This window comes from Chlorocebus sabaeus, chromosome 10 (genome assembly GCF_047675955.1).
Source record: "Chlorocebus sabaeus isolate Y175 chromosome 10, mChlSab1.0.hap1, whole genome shotgun sequence".
Lineage (NCBI taxonomy): Eukaryota > Metazoa > Chordata > Mammalia > Primates > Cercopithecidae > Chlorocebus > Chlorocebus sabaeus.
Window position 1 is genome coordinate 128,991,667 of NC_132913.1, and position 16,395 is coordinate 129,008,061.

Below are 16,395 nucleotides of genomic sequence, written 5' to 3' on the forward strand. Positions count from 1 at the left end.
TTTCATGACCAAAATGCCAAAAGCAATTGCAACAAAAGCAAAAATTGATAAATGAGATTTAATTAAACTGAAAAGTTTATGCACAGCAAAAGAAACTATCATCGGAGTGAACAGACAACCCTACAGAATGGGAGAAAAATTTTGCAGTCTATCCGTCCAACAAAGGACAATAGTGGAGAAGACCCAAGAACTCCCAGGAAGGAGGGAGAAAGAAGTGTGATTTAAAATGGCCTCAAACTATTCAGTAGCAATACTGGAAGCTAGAAAGCAATGGGGCAGGCAGTAGTTCAAAAATTAAAAGGAAATTATTTCCAAACTAATTCTTTCTTTCTTTCTTTTTTTTTTTTTTTTGAGACTGCAGTTTTATTATTACTCAAATCAGTTTCCCCGAGCATTTGGCGATAGTTTTTTAAGAACAGTTTGGTGTGGGGGGCTCCAGACTAGAATTCTGTGCTGTGCCCACATGACTTCTGTACGGAGAAAGGCTTCTTTCAGATATGTAGAGTTTGTAAAAATTTGACTGCTGCTCGCCCTTTGTAAGGAAAAACTAGAGGAGAGAATAAACTAAAAATGAGAAAGAAGGAAATAGGGTGCTCCACATCCGAGATAGGCAAAGGAAGACACAGGCTGTGCCTGCCGAGAGCATCCACCAACGCCAGAGCAGAGGGCAGGCCCCGGGAGAGAGGGTAGACCAGGGACTCAGTTCTTGTGCTGGACCATGTGGAGGAGTTAACTAGTGATGGGTACATGCCAATGAAGCAGATGAAAAGAGGCAATTAGGATTCTCAAGGAAATTTTGAAGAAGGAAGCTTTACTTTATAATATAAAAAATGTAGTTAAATTCACCTTGGCTGAGTGTGTAAGCAATACTTACATGACCATTAACATAAATACTGAATTTAAAATTTACCAACAATTAGGAGAGTGTGGGGACGGGCAGGTGTGAGGTATTGGTGGTGACAGAAGCTGAGGGGGCAAGATTTCAAAGTGGAAAATGTGCTTGCTGTCATCAACGTGCTTTTCAGAAACACGGGCTAATGAATAGACGCCTAAGAGTAAATCCCAGACAGGCAGCCAATACAGGTGCAGCTGGTTCTGTCTGAGGAAGAAGACTTGATGTGGAGTGGGTGACCCTGAGCTGGCTGGGTTTGTTTCCAGTCTTGTAGTCTATTTGGTATTTTCAGATATGCCCTGGGTTGTTGAATGAATATGAAAATGAAAGCAGTAGATTTTAGCATTCGACAGCTAACTGTGCAGCTTTAAAAGTGTTGTCTTAGTCTGTCAAGTCAGGGTGCAGTAGATGAAAGCTGTGATTGTCCTTGGATTTTCTGTTTATTTCTCCTTTAAGGACAGTGGTTAAGACCCTGGGATATACACTTGGCCCTCCATATCCACAGGAAAATAAACAATAAAAAACAATACAGGCTGGGCACGGTAGCTCACATCTGTAATCCCAGCACTTTGGGAGGCCAAGGCTGGTGGATCACCTGAGGTCGGGAGTTCGAGACTAGCCTGGCCAACATGGTGAAACCCCATTCTCTACTAAAAATACAAAAATTAGCCAGGTATGGTGGCAGGTGCCTGTAATGCTAGCTACTCAGGTGGCTGAGGCAGGCGAATCGCTTGAATCCAGGAGGCCGAGGTTGCAGTGAGCCAAGATCGCGCCATTGCACTCCAGCCTGGGCAACAAGAGTGAAACTGTCTCAAAACACACACATATGTGTGTGTATGTAATTTTTTAAAAAATATTTAACACAGTACAGTAAAACTATTTACGTGACATTTACATTGTATTAGGTACGTAAGTAATCTAGAAATGATATTATTAAAGTGTACAGGAAGCCCAGCATGGTAGCTCAAGCCTGTAATCCCAGCACTTTGGAAGGTCAAGGCAAGAGAATCACCACAGCTCAGGAGACCAGCCTTAGCAACAAAGCAAGACCTCATCTCTACAAAAATAAAAATAAAGTACACAAGAGGGTGTGCATAGGTTATATGCAAATACTACACCATTTTCTATCAGAGACTATTTGGGTACTGGGGTAGGGGGTCCTGGAACCAATTCCCTACAGATACCAAAAGACAGCTGTAGAAATTTCTTATTTTGACCAGAAGGAATTGAACAAGCAGCTGGAGCAGTTATGTGGGGACCTCTGAGCTATTGTCAGCCTCCTTCCTGGGAGGGCTTCATCTCTTACCTCCGTGGCAGGCCCTCACTCTCTTTTTTTTTTTTTTTTTTTTTTGAGACGGAGTCTCACTGTGTCGCCCAGGCGGGAATGCAGTGGCGCGATCTCAGCTCATTGCACCCTCCGCCTCCCAGGTTCAAGCGATTCTCCTACCTCAGCCTCCCGAGCAGCTGGGACTTACAGGCAGGTGCCACCACATCCAGCTAATTTTTTTGTATTTTTAGTAGAGGTGGGATTTCACTGTGCTAGCCAGGGTGGTTTGATCTCCTGACCTCATGATCCTCCTGCCTCGGCCTCCCAAAGTGCTGGGATTACAGGCATGAGCCACCACGCCCAGCCTAGGCCCTCGGTTTTTTAGACTCTGTCCTAGATATATAAATAATATCTAGAGCTGGGGCTGTGGGGATTTTGTTTCCTGTGTTGATGTTTTGTTTTGCTTTGTTTTTGAGAATACAATTTAGGAGAGGAACTTTGAGAATGTAGTTGAAAATCCTCCAATATTTTACTTTTTTTTTTTTTTGAAACAGAGTCTCCCTCTGTCGCCCAGGCTGGAGTACGGTGGCGCAGTCTCTGCTCGCTGCATCCTCCACCTCCTGGGCTCAAACGATTTTCCTGCCTCAGCCTCCTGAGTAGCTGGGATTACAGGCACCGGCCACCATGTCCAGCTAATTTTTTTTTTTTTTTAATTCCTGACCTCAGGTGATCCGCTCACCTCAGCCTCCCAAAGTGCTGGGATCACAGGCATGAGCCACCACACCTGGCCTTCAATATTTTACTTTCAGTAGAAATTAGAGTGACTTAGTGTTTGGGCAATATTTTGGGAACTAGGAAGCTTAAGTCCTCATTTAGACCCTAACATTTGTATCTTGGCTTTGAGAACATCTCACTCAGGATTTTTTTTTTTTAATTGAGATAAAATGTATATGCCATAAAATTCACCATGTTGAAGTATGCAGTTCAGTTGTTTTAGGATACTTACACAGTTATATGACCATCACTACTATCTAATTTCAGAACATTTTCTTCAACCCAAAAAGAGACCCTCATACTCTTTAGCAGTTACTCCGCCAGTCCCCAGCAACCACTGATATCCAAAACAGGCAACCATCAGGACATTCCCTCTATGGATTTACCTATTCTAGGTATTTCATATAAATGGGATCATATAAACATGTCTATTGTGTGTAGTGTTTCCTTGTTTCCAGGTTCACTCATGTGGTCGCATGTATCAGTGTTTTACTCCTTCTTATGACTAAAGGGGTTTGTTTTTTTCTTTGGAGCTGTCTCTGAGGGGACTGTGTCCCTCACTTTGCTGCCTCTTACATTGAGTTTGCAGACAAGAGTAAATGTTGGTAATATCAAACGTATAGTCGCTGAAATTCCCAAGCAGTGTCTCAGACGTTTTTTAAATTTTATTTTGAAACCATTTCAAGCTTATAGAAAAGCTACACAAACAGCACAGAAAGGTCCTGCTGGCCTTTACCTGAGATGCCCATCTGCCTTTAACTGGTTGTCCCAGTATTATTTACTACAGAAGGTCCAATCTGGGAGCAAATGCTGTACCCAGGCATTATGTCTCTCTGGTCTCTGCAATCTGGAACATTCTTCTTCCCTTGGTTTTCATGACCTTGACATTTTGGAAGATTACAGGGCGGTCATTTTGTAGAATGTTTATGATATGGGATTGTCCAGTGCTTCCTCAGGATCAGACCCTGGGCTCACTGCCTAGGTGAGAAACTCCCAGAGTGGTGATGTATCCTGATTCATGTAGTACATAGGGTCCATCTGTCCCATTGGTGGTGGTGGTAACATTGATCACTTGGTCAAGATGATGTTTGCCAGCTTTTCTGTATACAAAGTTACTTTTGACTAGATAGTGGCTCATGCCTATAGTCCCAACAGAGGCTGAAGCAAGAGGATCACTTGAGGCCAGGTGTTTGAGACCAGCCTGGGCAACATAGCAAGACCTCATCTCTACAAAAGGTCCTACTGGCCATTTCCTGAGATGCCCATCTGCCTTTAACCAGTTAAACAAAAAAAATTAAAAAAAGAAAATTAGCCAGGATTGGTATCAGGTGCCCATAGTCCCAGCTGCTCCAGAGGCTGAGACAGGATGATTGCTTGAGCCCAAGAGTTTGAGGCTCCTTATCTCTTAAGGAAAGAAAAGTTACTTTTTGTCCTTTGTAACTAAGTATGTTATGAAGAGATACTTTGAGACTAAATAAATATCTCGTACCTCATCCCACTCATCTTCTAGTTAGATCACTGTGATGGTTGCCCGATGATGACTCTTTAAATCCCGTTCTTCCTACTACTGGAAGGAAGAGTTTTCTCTCCATTTATTTAGTTTATGTCACTGTGGATTCATAGATTCGAATCTGATACTTGATAATCTGTAGGTTTCATTATTTATTTTTATCTTTAACTTTCCCGCATTTGGCCCAAGGGAGGCTCTTCAAGCTGCCTCTCGTGTCCTTTTTTTTTTTTTTTTTTTTTTTGAGACGGAGTCTTGCTCCGTCACCCAGGCTGGAGTGCGGTGGCCGGATCTCAGCTCACTGCAAGCTCCGCCTCCCGGGTTTACGCCATTCTCCTGCCTCAGCCTCCTGAGTAGCTGGGACTACAGGTGCCCGCCACCTCGCCCGACTAGTTTTTTGTATTTTTTTAGTAGAGACGGGGTTTCACTATGTTAGCCAGGATGGTCTTGATCTCCTGACCTCGTGATCCACCCGTCTTGGCCTCCCAAAGTGCTGGGATTACAGGCTTGAGCCACCGCGCCCAGCCTCATGTCCTTCTTATATGTCCTTTTATTTCATGAGCACTTCTTTGCTTTCTTACAAAATAAGACATGCCAGCCTTGTTTTGTACTTTGCCTGCTTCACCGTGGAGTCAGCCATTTCCCCACAGAGCCCAACCGTTTTAGTGAAGACTGGTATTAGAGACCAAGATCCATGCACTCAGTGTGCCCATTGCTTTGTGGGGTGTCACCACTCCTGGCCCTCTCAATAGACAATGCTATACATATCTATATTTACCTCTGTATCTGTGTCTGTATCTGCTGAGACCAGGAATTCCCATCATTTGCTCCTGTTACACTCTAGCACTATGTTCTAGCTTCAGTGAGAAACCTGACTCTACTCCCAGCCCTGCCTGGCCACTATCACTACCCCTTCCAGACCACCCTCCTTGCAGGAGCGAACTTTAAACAATGTATAATATTAACACTGATTTTAAAATTTTGCAATAAAACCTTATCAAAGAAATTAAAATTAGCCAGGTGCGGTGGATCATGCCTGTAATCCCAGCACTTTGGGAGGCCAAGGTGGATGGATCACCTGGGGTCAGGAGTTCAAGACCAGCCTGGCCAACATGGTGAAACCCCATCTCTACTAAAAAACAAAAATTAGCCAGGTGTGGTGGCACACACCTGTAGTCCCAGCTGCTCAGGAGACTGAGGCAGGAGAATTGCTTGAACCCAGAAGGCGGAGGTTACAGTGAATGGAAATTATACCACTGCACTCTAGCCTGGGTGATAGAGTGAGACTCTGTCTCAAAAAAAAAAAAAAGCACAAATCTTTCCATTTCTTCTTTTAATTGTCTATTTCCTATAAATATTTGAAACAATATGGGGAGAGATACAAGTCCAAGTGTATCTTCCTGGTGAATTGCTTTTAAATTATGTAAGGCCTCTTTCTCATGCATTGTATCTGATGATAATATTGCTCCACCAGCTTTCTTTTGGTCAGTTGTTGAGTATATCTTTTCCATCTCTTTGAACCTTTCAGTGTTCTTATGTTCCAGATGTACCTTGAGTTTGAGACCAGTCTGAACAACATAGCCAAGACCTCATCTCTACAAAAAAAAATTAAAAATAGAAAATTAGGCAGGATTGGTGTCTGGTGTCTGTAGTCCCAGCTGCTCCAGAGGCTGAGGCAGGATGATTGCTTGAGCCCAGGAGTTTGAGGCTGCAGTGAGCAGAGATTGCACCACTGCACTCTAGTCTAGGCAACAGAGCAAGACTCCCTCTCAAAAAAAAAAAATTAATTATCTTTCTAGAACAGATAGATTAGTTATTGACATTTTAAGTCAGAGCCATTTCAGGTATAATGGTAAAATGCCAAGTAGATTACTGTGTTGGCAAAGATGTAATTTAAGCATTCCCTATTTCATGAGAAAGGGGTTATGTGTTAGATTACAAATGTAATCTGTCTCTTGAATTTCAGGGCACCACCAAAATCAACACTTTCAATTGGTCCAAGGTCCGTAAACTAAGCTTCAAGAGGAAAAGATTTCTTATCAAACTTCATCCAGAGGTTCATGTAAGTATTATTTTTAGCTTTTTGTTTTGTTTTGTTTTGTTTTGTTTTGAGACAGAGTTTCACTCTTATTGCCCAGGCTGGAGTGCAATGGCATGATCTCAGCTCACCGCAACCTCCGCCTCCTGGGTTCAAGCGATTCTCCTGCCTTAACCTCCCAAGTAGCTGTAATTACAGGCATGTACCACCACACCTGGCTAATTTTGTATTTTTAGTAGAAACAGGGTTTCTCCATGTTGGTCAAGCTGGTCTTGAACTCCTGACCTCAGGTGATCCACCCGCCTTGGCCTCCCAAAGTGCTGGGATTATAGGTGTGAGCCACCGCGCCCAGCCTATTTTGACCATTTTTTAACTCATAATTTATTCTGCTAAAACATAACTATGTTGTAAATCATTTCAGCATAATGCACACAAGAACTCAAGGACAGGATTCGGGACTTAGGTCTGGAGGGGCTGAGGGCAGTCTGCCTAGCTGGTCTCACACTTACCTCTCCCAGGAACCTTGTCACTCACATGTTGCTGGCTCAGAACCCCAGGGTTTCACATTCAGTGGGTCTGGGATGAACCCAAGAAGGTACACATCTGACAAGCTCCCAGGGGCTGCTGAGAACCATGGTTATGGCAACCTCTTTGTCCTCTAGGTAATGAAGCTAAAGAACAAAGTGTTAAAAATGATCTAAAGCCCTACAGCAATTGAGAGCTTCAGAATGAATTGAGGAGTGCCCCGGTGTTCTCTTGTGTCCTTCATTCAGAAATTGATCTTTGAATAGCTCTAACTGAAGAAGCATTGATTATCAGGAAGTAAATATTCCTTTCTTTACTGACTGCTCATTAATAAAGTAATAGTTACATGTGAATTTACTGAAATGAGTAAAAATGGAAAAAATAAATGCCTGTGCAGTGTATTTGGTAAAACCCAGTACTTCCAGTTATTCAAAGATGTTCCAGTTGCTGCATTTCCGTTGTACAAAAGGAGTTAGAAAATAAAAAGATTTGCCAAGCTACCGTGGGGTTTGAAGCTTAAGAGAGAGCCATGCCTGTGTCAGCCCAGACACATTTTGGGTTATGGGAGATTTACAGCCCTTGGGCCAGTCAGAAGAAAAGTTTTGCCTACGCCTTTACAAGGCACTTGAGTAGTGGGGCTTCTGTCACTCACTGGGTTCCCGTGCGATATGTAAGTGTGTTTGCTTTTGGTAGAAGGCTTGAAGGTGGCTTTAATTGGTGCACAAATATCTCTTCTGTGGATGAAAGGAAAGTAGAAGGAATGCCAGACACACATACAAAACACAAGTAAAAGCTGTTTTACTCTGTGAGTAAAAAAAAAAAAAAAAAAGTTTCTTGCAGTTATTCTGAGATGATAGGGAAAGTTCACCAAAGCAGCTATTAACTTGAATAGGGCGATAAGTGAAAGCCCAGAACTGTTTGCATCTGCATTTAGCAAAGTTACACTTTACATACCTGAGCACTTTTTTAAAGACTAAATGTTAGATTCAAAGTGTTACAGTCTTTGTGGAAGGTAACTGGGTAACATACATCAGCAGGTTCAAAGATGTGCAGCCTTTGAGCTCAGAGTTCCATTTCCAGGAATTTATCCTAAGGAATAACTGAGAGTGAATGCAGTTTCTTCAGGGCGATATTTGTGGGCCTGAAAACTGCATGTCCTGAACATCTAAAACATTCTAGATTTTAAAAATATATACCATGTAGAAACAATTCAGTAATAACATATAAATATGTCAACTGGCATGAAAAATGCCGTCCTTTGCTAGGTGGGAAAAGTGTTTACAAAGATATAATTCAGAATGTTGATAGTTGTGTGATTGTGGGTGACTTAATTTTCCTGCTGTTTCTACTGTGAATATAAATACTGTTTCTCTTTTCTTAATTAAGCAAATGGAACCAGAAGACTTTGTATACAATTTTTAGAAAATCCTTCCTGGGCTGGGTGCAGTAGTGCACACCTGTAATCCCAGTACTTTGGGAGGCTGAGGTGGGCAGATCGCTTGGGCTCAGGAGTTCAAGACCAGCCTAGCCAACATGACAAAACCCTTTTTCTACAAAAAAATACAAAAATCATCTAGGCCTGGTGTCATGCACCTGTAGTCCCTCCTGAGGGGTTGGAGGGGAGCGACTGAGGTGGGAGAATTGTTTGAGCCTGGGAGGTTGAAGTTACAGTGAGCCAAGATCACACCATTGCACTCCAGCCTGGGCGCAGAGCAAGATCCTGTCTCAAAAAAATCCTTACTAATTTTTAATTTTGGAATTGCCTATTGTGTGATCTGCTTCCTAAATGTACTTTCTCTTGTCCAATACTTCATTCTTGAATTAATTAACCTTTATGTTTTGTTTCTAGGGACCTTACCAGGACACATTAGAATTTTTGTTGGGTAGTAGAGATGAATGTAAGAACTTCTGGAAGATATGTGTGGAGTATCACACCTTTTTTAGACTTCTGGACCAACCTAAGCCAAAAGCGAAAGCTGTCTTCTTCAGCCGGGGCTCCTCCTTCAGATACAGGTAGGGGCCATGCCACGACTTGCATGGGCCCCTCACTGGTTTGTAAAGCTGAGAAAATAGGTAATTCTTAGTCAAGAAAGAAATGTTATAAAATATTTCAGAGAATTACACACAAAGTGGAGGTATTGTGAAAGAATAACTAGAGGAAGCATATGAAATAAAATAGTGGAAAAAAAATAGGTTTAATAAAAACTTTGCTTACAAATTCAGTTACGCTTACTACAAAGTATAACTTTAAAATATATATGTGGGCCAGGCCCAGTGGCTCACACCTGTAATCCCAGCACTTTGGAAGGCCAAGGTGGGTGGATCATTTGAGGTCAGGAACTCGATGTCAACCTGGCCAACATGGTGAAAACCCATCTCTACTAAAAATACAAAAATTAGCTGGACGTGTTGGCGGGCACCTGTAATCCCAGCTACTCGGGAGGCTGAGGCATGAGAATCACTTAAACCCAGGAGGCAGAGATCTCGCCACTACACTCCACCCTGGCCAATAGAGCAAGAGTCAGTCTTAAAAAATAAAATATAGGCCGGGCGCAGTGGCTCATGCCTGTAATCCCAGCACTTGGGAGGCCGAGGCGGGCGGATCACAAGGTCAGAAGATCGAAACCATCCTGGCTAACACGGTGAAACCCTGTCTCTTACTAAAAATACAAAAAAAAAAAAAAAAAATTAGCTGGGCATGGTGGCGGGCACCTGTAGTCCCAGCTACTTGGGAGGCTGAGGCAGGAGAATGGCGGGAACCCGGGAGGCGGAGCTTGCAGTGAGCCGAGATCACACCACTGCTCTCCAGCCTATTTTTTTTTTTGAGACTCCGTCTCAAAAAAAAAAAATAGAAAAAAAATTAAAAAATAAAATATATATGTGTATATTTATGAGAGAGGATGGGTAAATCTTTTCTTTTGTCTTTTACTCTAAAATTAATGCTGACTTACTGTTCTTTATTAAAAATCTGAATCTTTATTCACAGTGGAAGAACTCAGAAGCAACTAGTAGATTATTTCAAAGACAGTGGAATGAAGAGAATTCCATATGAAAGGTAAGCTCTGGCCTTTACGATGTAAAGTGTGTGCCTTTAAAATTAATATTTAAATATATATATATGGAGAGAGAGAGCGAGAAGAGTGACTGAGTGTTTCTCTGTCACCTAAGCTGAAGTACAGTGGCACGATCACAGCTCACTGCAGCTTCAGACTCCCGGGCTCAAGCAATCCTCTTACCTCAGCCTCCCGAGTAGCTGGGACTATAGGCACACACCACCATCTCCTGGCTAGTTTGTTTTTTTGTTTTTTTTTCTGTAGAGACAGGGTCTTGCTATGTTGCCCAGGCTGGTCTCAAACATGTGGGCTCAAGTAATCCTTCATCCTCAGCCTCCCAAAGTGCTGGGATTATAGGTGTGAGCCACCATGCCCAGCCTATTTTAAATATTAATCTTTACTTGACTAAAAGTCACTTCAAATACATGAACGTGTATTTTTACAGGAGTTTAGTTTCAATGTTTTAAAGAAAGTAGATTTGTAATTTTTTTTCTTTTGAGACAGAGTCTCGCTCTGTCGCCCAGGCTGGAGTGCAGTGGTGCAATCTCGGCTCACTGCAAGTTCCGCCTCCCAGGTTCATGCCATTCTTCTGCCTCAGCCTCCCAAGTAGCTGGGACTACAGGCGCCCGCCACCACGCCTGCAAATTTTTTGTACTTTTAGTAGAGATGGGGTTTCACCTTGTTAGCCAGGATGGTCTCGATCTCCTGACCTCATGATCCACCCACCTCAGTCTCCCAAAGTGCTGGGATTACAGGTGTGAGCCACCGCGCCCGGCCTATAGTAAACTTTTAATCTGAAAATTCTTGTTGTTTCTCTGCATGTGGAATTTTTTCCTTTAGTGTGAGTGTGTAATCTTACCTCTCTTGGGACCTCTGTTTTTTATTTGAATTCTTATTTTCCATTATCTTGCCCCTTTCTAGTTAGATGCCTCTTAGCTACATTTTCATGGGAGGTTTTCTTCATGGATACAGTACATGCTTGCTGCTTTAAAAACAGGCGCTGAGTAAGGGAGGGTTTGGTTTCTCACAGCTTGTTCTCTGTTTTGCAGAAGGCACAGCAAGACTCACATGTCCATTCGTGCTCTGACTGCAGACCTACCAAAACAGGTTAGTCTTTTCTGGTTAAAAATGTAGACAATAGTAGTTACCTGTACTCTTTTGGAAAATAATCTGTCATTATTGTAACAAGAGTCTTAAAATTAATGATATTATTTAATTCAGCAATTCTAATTCTGGGACTCTGTTTTCAGAAAGGAGTCCTAAATAGAAAACCAGCAGGGCAGTGGCTCATGCCTGTAATCCCAGCACCTTGGGAGGCCAAGGCAGGAGGATTGCTTAAGTCCAGGAATTCGAGACCAGCCTGGGCAACATGGCAAAATCTCGTCTCTACAAAAAATACAAAAATTAGCCAAGCACGATGGTGGCTCACAGGTAGTCTCAGCTACTCAGGGAACTGAGGTAGAAGAATGGCTTGAGCCCAGGAATTTGGGGCTACAGTGAGCCAAGATAGTGCCACTACACTCCAGCCTGGATGACAGAGCAAGATCTCATCTCAGAGAGAGAGAGAAAGCCTGTATGTTGAGATGTGCATTGTAATGTTGTATATAATACACTACAAAACCCTGACAACTCTCATCTGTGCCAGATGACTTACTAACTACGTTTTTAGCTATATTCACTTAGTAGGATTTTTTGTTAACCACTAAAAGCATGGCTTAAAAAAGAGTATGTGGTAACATGGGGAAGTTCTTGCTGTTATGTTACAAATGAAAAGCAGGAAACAAATTTATATCTCTATGTCTTTGTCATGATTGCAACTATATCAGAACAAAGATACACCAACTCACACAGACACTTCACACAAAAACATTTGACAAGAATGTCCCAGAATGTGACAACAGCTGTTCCATGCCACTGTGATGGGACATCAGCGACCTTCTCATGTTTCAGGTCTACTTCACTACAATCCCTTCCCAATTTTATGGTGGCGTGTTAACTTCCACGTGCAAGCATATTTTTACGTTGCATCTTGCTTGTTTTGTTTTGTTTTCCCAGACAGAGTCTTACTCTCTTGCCCAGGCTGGAGTGCAGTGGCATGATCTAGGCTCAATGAAACCTCTGCCTCCTGGGTTCAAGTAATTCTCGTTCCTTAGCCTCTCAAGTAGCTGTGATTACAGGCACACACCACCATGCCTGGCTGACTTTTTTGGTTTTTTTTGTTGTTGTTTTTTTTGAGATGGAGTCTTGCTCTGTCGCCCAGGCTGGAGTGCAGTGGTGCGATCTCGGCTCACTGCAAGCTCTGCTTCCCGGGTTCACACCATTCACCTGCCTCAGCCTCCTGAGTAGCTGGGACTACAGACGCCTGCCACCACGCGTGGCTAATTTTTTTGTATTTTTAGTAGAGACGAGGTTTCACTGTGTTAGCCAGGATGGTCTCGATTTCCTGACCTCATGATCTGCCCTCCTTGGCCTCCCAAAGTGCTGGGATTGCAGGCGTGAGCCACCGCGCCTGGCCGCCTGACTGATTCTTGTGTTTTTTAGTAGAGATATGGTTTCACCATGTTGGCGAGACTGGTCTCGAACTCCTGGCCTCAAGTGATACACCTGCCTTGGCTTCCCAAAGTGCTGGGAATATAGGTAGGAGCCACCGTGCCCAGCCAGAATCTTGATTTTTTTTTTTTTTTTTTTTTTTTTTTTTGAGACGGAGTCTGGCTCTGTTGCCCAGGCTGGAGTGCAGTGGCCGGATCTCAGCTCACTGCAAGCCCCGCCTCCTGGGTTCACGCCATTCTCCTGCCTCAGCCTCCCAAGTAGCTGGTAGTACAGGCACCCGCCACCTCGCCCAGCTAATTTTTTTTGTATTTTAGTAGAGACGGGGTTTCACCGTGTTAGCCAGGATGGTCTCGATCTCCTGACCTCGTGATCCGCCCGTCTCGGCCTCCCAAAGTGCTGGGATTACAGGCTTGAGCCACCGCGCCCGGCCAGAATCTTGATATTTTTATATAACATATCATAAGTTTTTCTTCATGGTGCTACAATTTCGTATTTATAACCTTTATCTCTGTTCAATGTTAATTTTTAATGGTTTGTCATTTATGCTGTCATAGCACTTCAGAAGCTACACTTGCACCTCATTATATTAAAAGTTATGTGAACTGGGCACAGTGGCTCACACCCTTATTTCCAGCTACTTGAGAGGTGAGGCTGGAGGATTGCTTGAAGCCAGGAGTTCAAGACCTGCCTGGACAACATCATGAGACCCATCTATCTGAAGATTTTTTTTAATTAGTCAGGTGTAGTGGCACCAACTATAGTCCCAGCTACTTGGGAGGCTGAGGTATGAGGATCACTTGAGCCCGGGAGTTCAAGGCTGCAGTGAGCCACAGTTGTACCACTGCACTCCAGACTAGGCAACAGGGTGAGAATGTCTCAAAAAATAAAAGCTCATGGTGTCCCAGTTTTTTTTCATGGGTACATGAAAACCTTAAACTCTTTTAGATATGTTTCCTCTTTAGAAATTTCTTGTTATCAGGAGGCTGAGGCAGGAGAATGGCATGAACCTGGGAGGCAGAGCTTGCAGTGAGCCGAGACCACACCACTGCCCTCCAGCCCGGGAGACAAAGCAAGACTCTGTCTCAAAAACAAAAAAAAAAAAGAAATTTCTTGTTAATTTAATTCAGTTGAAATGAAAAGGAAATGTATTTTTTAATTGTTCCTTTACAAAGTTTCTTTTTTTTTTTTTTTTTTTTTTTTTTTTTTTGGAGACAGAGTGTCACTCTATCATCTAGGCTGCATGATTACAGCTCATTGCAGCCTCGACCTCCCAGGCTCCGGTGATCCTTCCACCTCAGCCTCCCAAGTAGCTGAGACTATGGGTGCATGCCACCACACCCAACTAATTTTGTAGTTTTTTTTTTTGTAGAGACGGGATCTCACCATGTTGCCTGGGCTCAAACTCCTGGGCTCAAGTGATCCTTCTGCTTCAGCCTCCCAAATGTTGGGATTATAGGCATGAGCCACCATACCCAACCACAAAGTTAAGAGTTTTTTTGGCCGGGCGTGGTGGCTCACGCCTGTAATCCCAGCACTTTGGGAGGCCGAGGCGGGCGGATCACGAGGTCAGGAGATCGAGACCATCCTGGCTAACCCGGTGAAACCCCGTCTCTACTAAAAAAATACAAAAAACTAGCCGGGTGAGGTGGCGGGCGCCTGTAGTCCCAGCTACTCGGGAGGCTGAGGCAGGAGAATGGCGTGAACCCGGGAGGCGGAGCTTGCAGTGAGCGAGACTCCGTCTCAAAAAAAAAAAAAAAAAGAGTTTTTTTTTCTTTTTTCTTTTTTTTTTTTTTTTTTTTTTTTTTTTTTTGAGACGGAGTCTCGCTCTGTCGCCCAGGCTGGAGTGCAGTGGCCGGATCTCTGCTCACTGCAAGCTCCGCCTCCCGGGTTCACGCCATTCTCCTGCCTCAGCCTCCCGAGTAGCTGGGACTACAGGCGCCCGCCACCTCACCCGGCTAGTTTTTTGTATTTTTTTAGTAGAGACGGGGTTTCACCGGGTTAGCCAGGATGGTCTCGATCTCCTGACCTCGTGATCCGCCCGTCTCGGCCTCCCAAAGTGCTGGGATTACAGGCTTGAGCCACCGCGCCCGGCCTCTTTTTTCTTGAGATGGAGTCTCGCTCTGTCACCCAGTCTGGAGTGCAGTGGGGCGATCTCAGTTCATTGTAACCTCCACCTCCCGGGTTCAAGTGATTCTCCTGCCTCAGCTTCCCAAGTGGCTGGGACTACAGCTGCATGCCACCACGCCTGGCTGATTTTTTGTATTTTTGGGGGAGACGGGGTTTCACTGTGTTAGCCCGGATGGTCTCCATCTCCTGACCTCCTGATCCACCCGCCTTGGCCTCCCAAAGTGCTGGGATTACAGGCGTGAGCCACCGCGCCCGGTCTTCGAACGAATTTAATGTCACAATAAGAATCATCTGAAAGTTACCTTTAAGGACGGGTGCAGTGACTCAACGGCTGTAATACCAGCACTTTGGGAGGCTGAGATGGGCAGATAACCTGAGGTCAAGAGTTCGAGACCAGTTGGGCCAACATAGTGAAACCCCGGGTTTAATAAAGTACAAAAATTAATGAGGCATGGTGGTAGGCACCTATAATCCCAGCTACTCGGGAGGCTGAGGCAGGAGAATTGCTTGAACCTGGGAGGTGGAGGTTGCAGTGAGCCGAGATGGTACATTGCACTCCAGCCTGAGCGACAAGAGTGAAACTTCATCTCAAAAATAAATAAATAAAACCTTTACACTTTCAATTATCTTCCATTCCATTTTAAAAGCCACACGAGAATATTGAATATGGTTGAATAATTGAGACATGATATGATCAGCATTTGAAAATAGGTTAATCTTATGGACTATGACCTACTATTTTGTTCCTGAAAGCCTAGTAACTAAGCCTTCTGCAGTTACATTTGCACCTTTTGCATATGGTAACACATGCCTGTGTGCATTGCCTGGGTGGTAACACGTGCATGTGTGCATTGCCTGTGTACATATTGCACAAAAAGTTACTCAGTTGTGTTTGGTTGTATTTTGGTCTGACCATGGTCTTAACGATGTGGCATGTGTATATATAGTAAGGGATGTTCTCGAAGCGAGACTGCATCCCGTGATAGCACGCGAGGAGGGACACTTAGCGAGTAGAGGGGGCTCAGCTGTGTCCCTGTGTGTGGAACCATGAGAGGAGGATGTGTTAGGGCGCCCATGGAGTAGTGGGTGATGCAACATAGCCACTTGACAGCTAGTCCTGGCCCCTCAGTATTTCCTCATCCTGCTTGGGAGCCGCTTCTCCCTCAGACTTGCGGCCACTCCAGTGCTTTTGGAAGGCCCCAAGGCTCTTGGGCCACTCTCATTGGCAAAGCGCATCCTAGGCAGTGACCCTCAACCTTCTGTTACGTGTATGAGTGGATTGGTGTGTGTCCTAACTCCCTGGTGATGATACATCTCTGACAGATGAGCGCACATTACTGTAGAACTTGGACTTTTTACTTACCTGTCAGTACTGTGGTTTAGGGTTCTGTTGGCTGAGTGGAATCGCTCACTCCCTCTCCTGCTGTATTTTATCCCTCAACAAAACTATGAATCTCCTGGTAACGGGATTCCAGGGAGACATGGACCACGTGTCATTAGGTTCTGCAAGATGGAGGTTTTCTTGGCCGGGCATGGTGGCATGTACCTGTAATCCCAGCATGTTGGAAGGCCAAGATGGGTGGATCACTTGAGGCCAGGAGTTTGAGCTATGATGGCACCACTGCACTCCACCCTGGGCAACAGAGCAACACCCTGTCTCTA

At 44.1% G+C, this 16,395-nt stretch overlaps 1 protein-coding gene across 6 annotated transcripts in view; it reads left to right on the top strand.

The window, feature by feature from the left end:
- The window catches only part of FARP2 (FERM, ARH/RhoGEF and pleckstrin domain protein 2), a 149,351-nt gene that overhangs the window by 79,768 nt on the left and 53,188 nt on the right, over window positions 1-16,395 (top strand). For all 6 annotated transcript variants that reach the window (XM_007966995.3, XM_007966994.3, XM_073020232.1 and 3 more), the window contains exons 9-12: window positions 6,407-6,502; window positions 8,853-9,016; window positions 9,990-10,058; window positions 11,106-11,163. In XM_007966995.3, coding sequence (XP_007965186.2) covers window positions 6,407-6,502; window positions 8,853-9,016; window positions 9,990-10,058; window positions 11,106-11,163 — 387 coding nt within the window. The remainder of the gene's footprint in view (window positions 1-6,406; window positions 6,503-8,852; window positions 9,017-9,989; window positions 10,059-11,105; window positions 11,164-16,395) is intronic.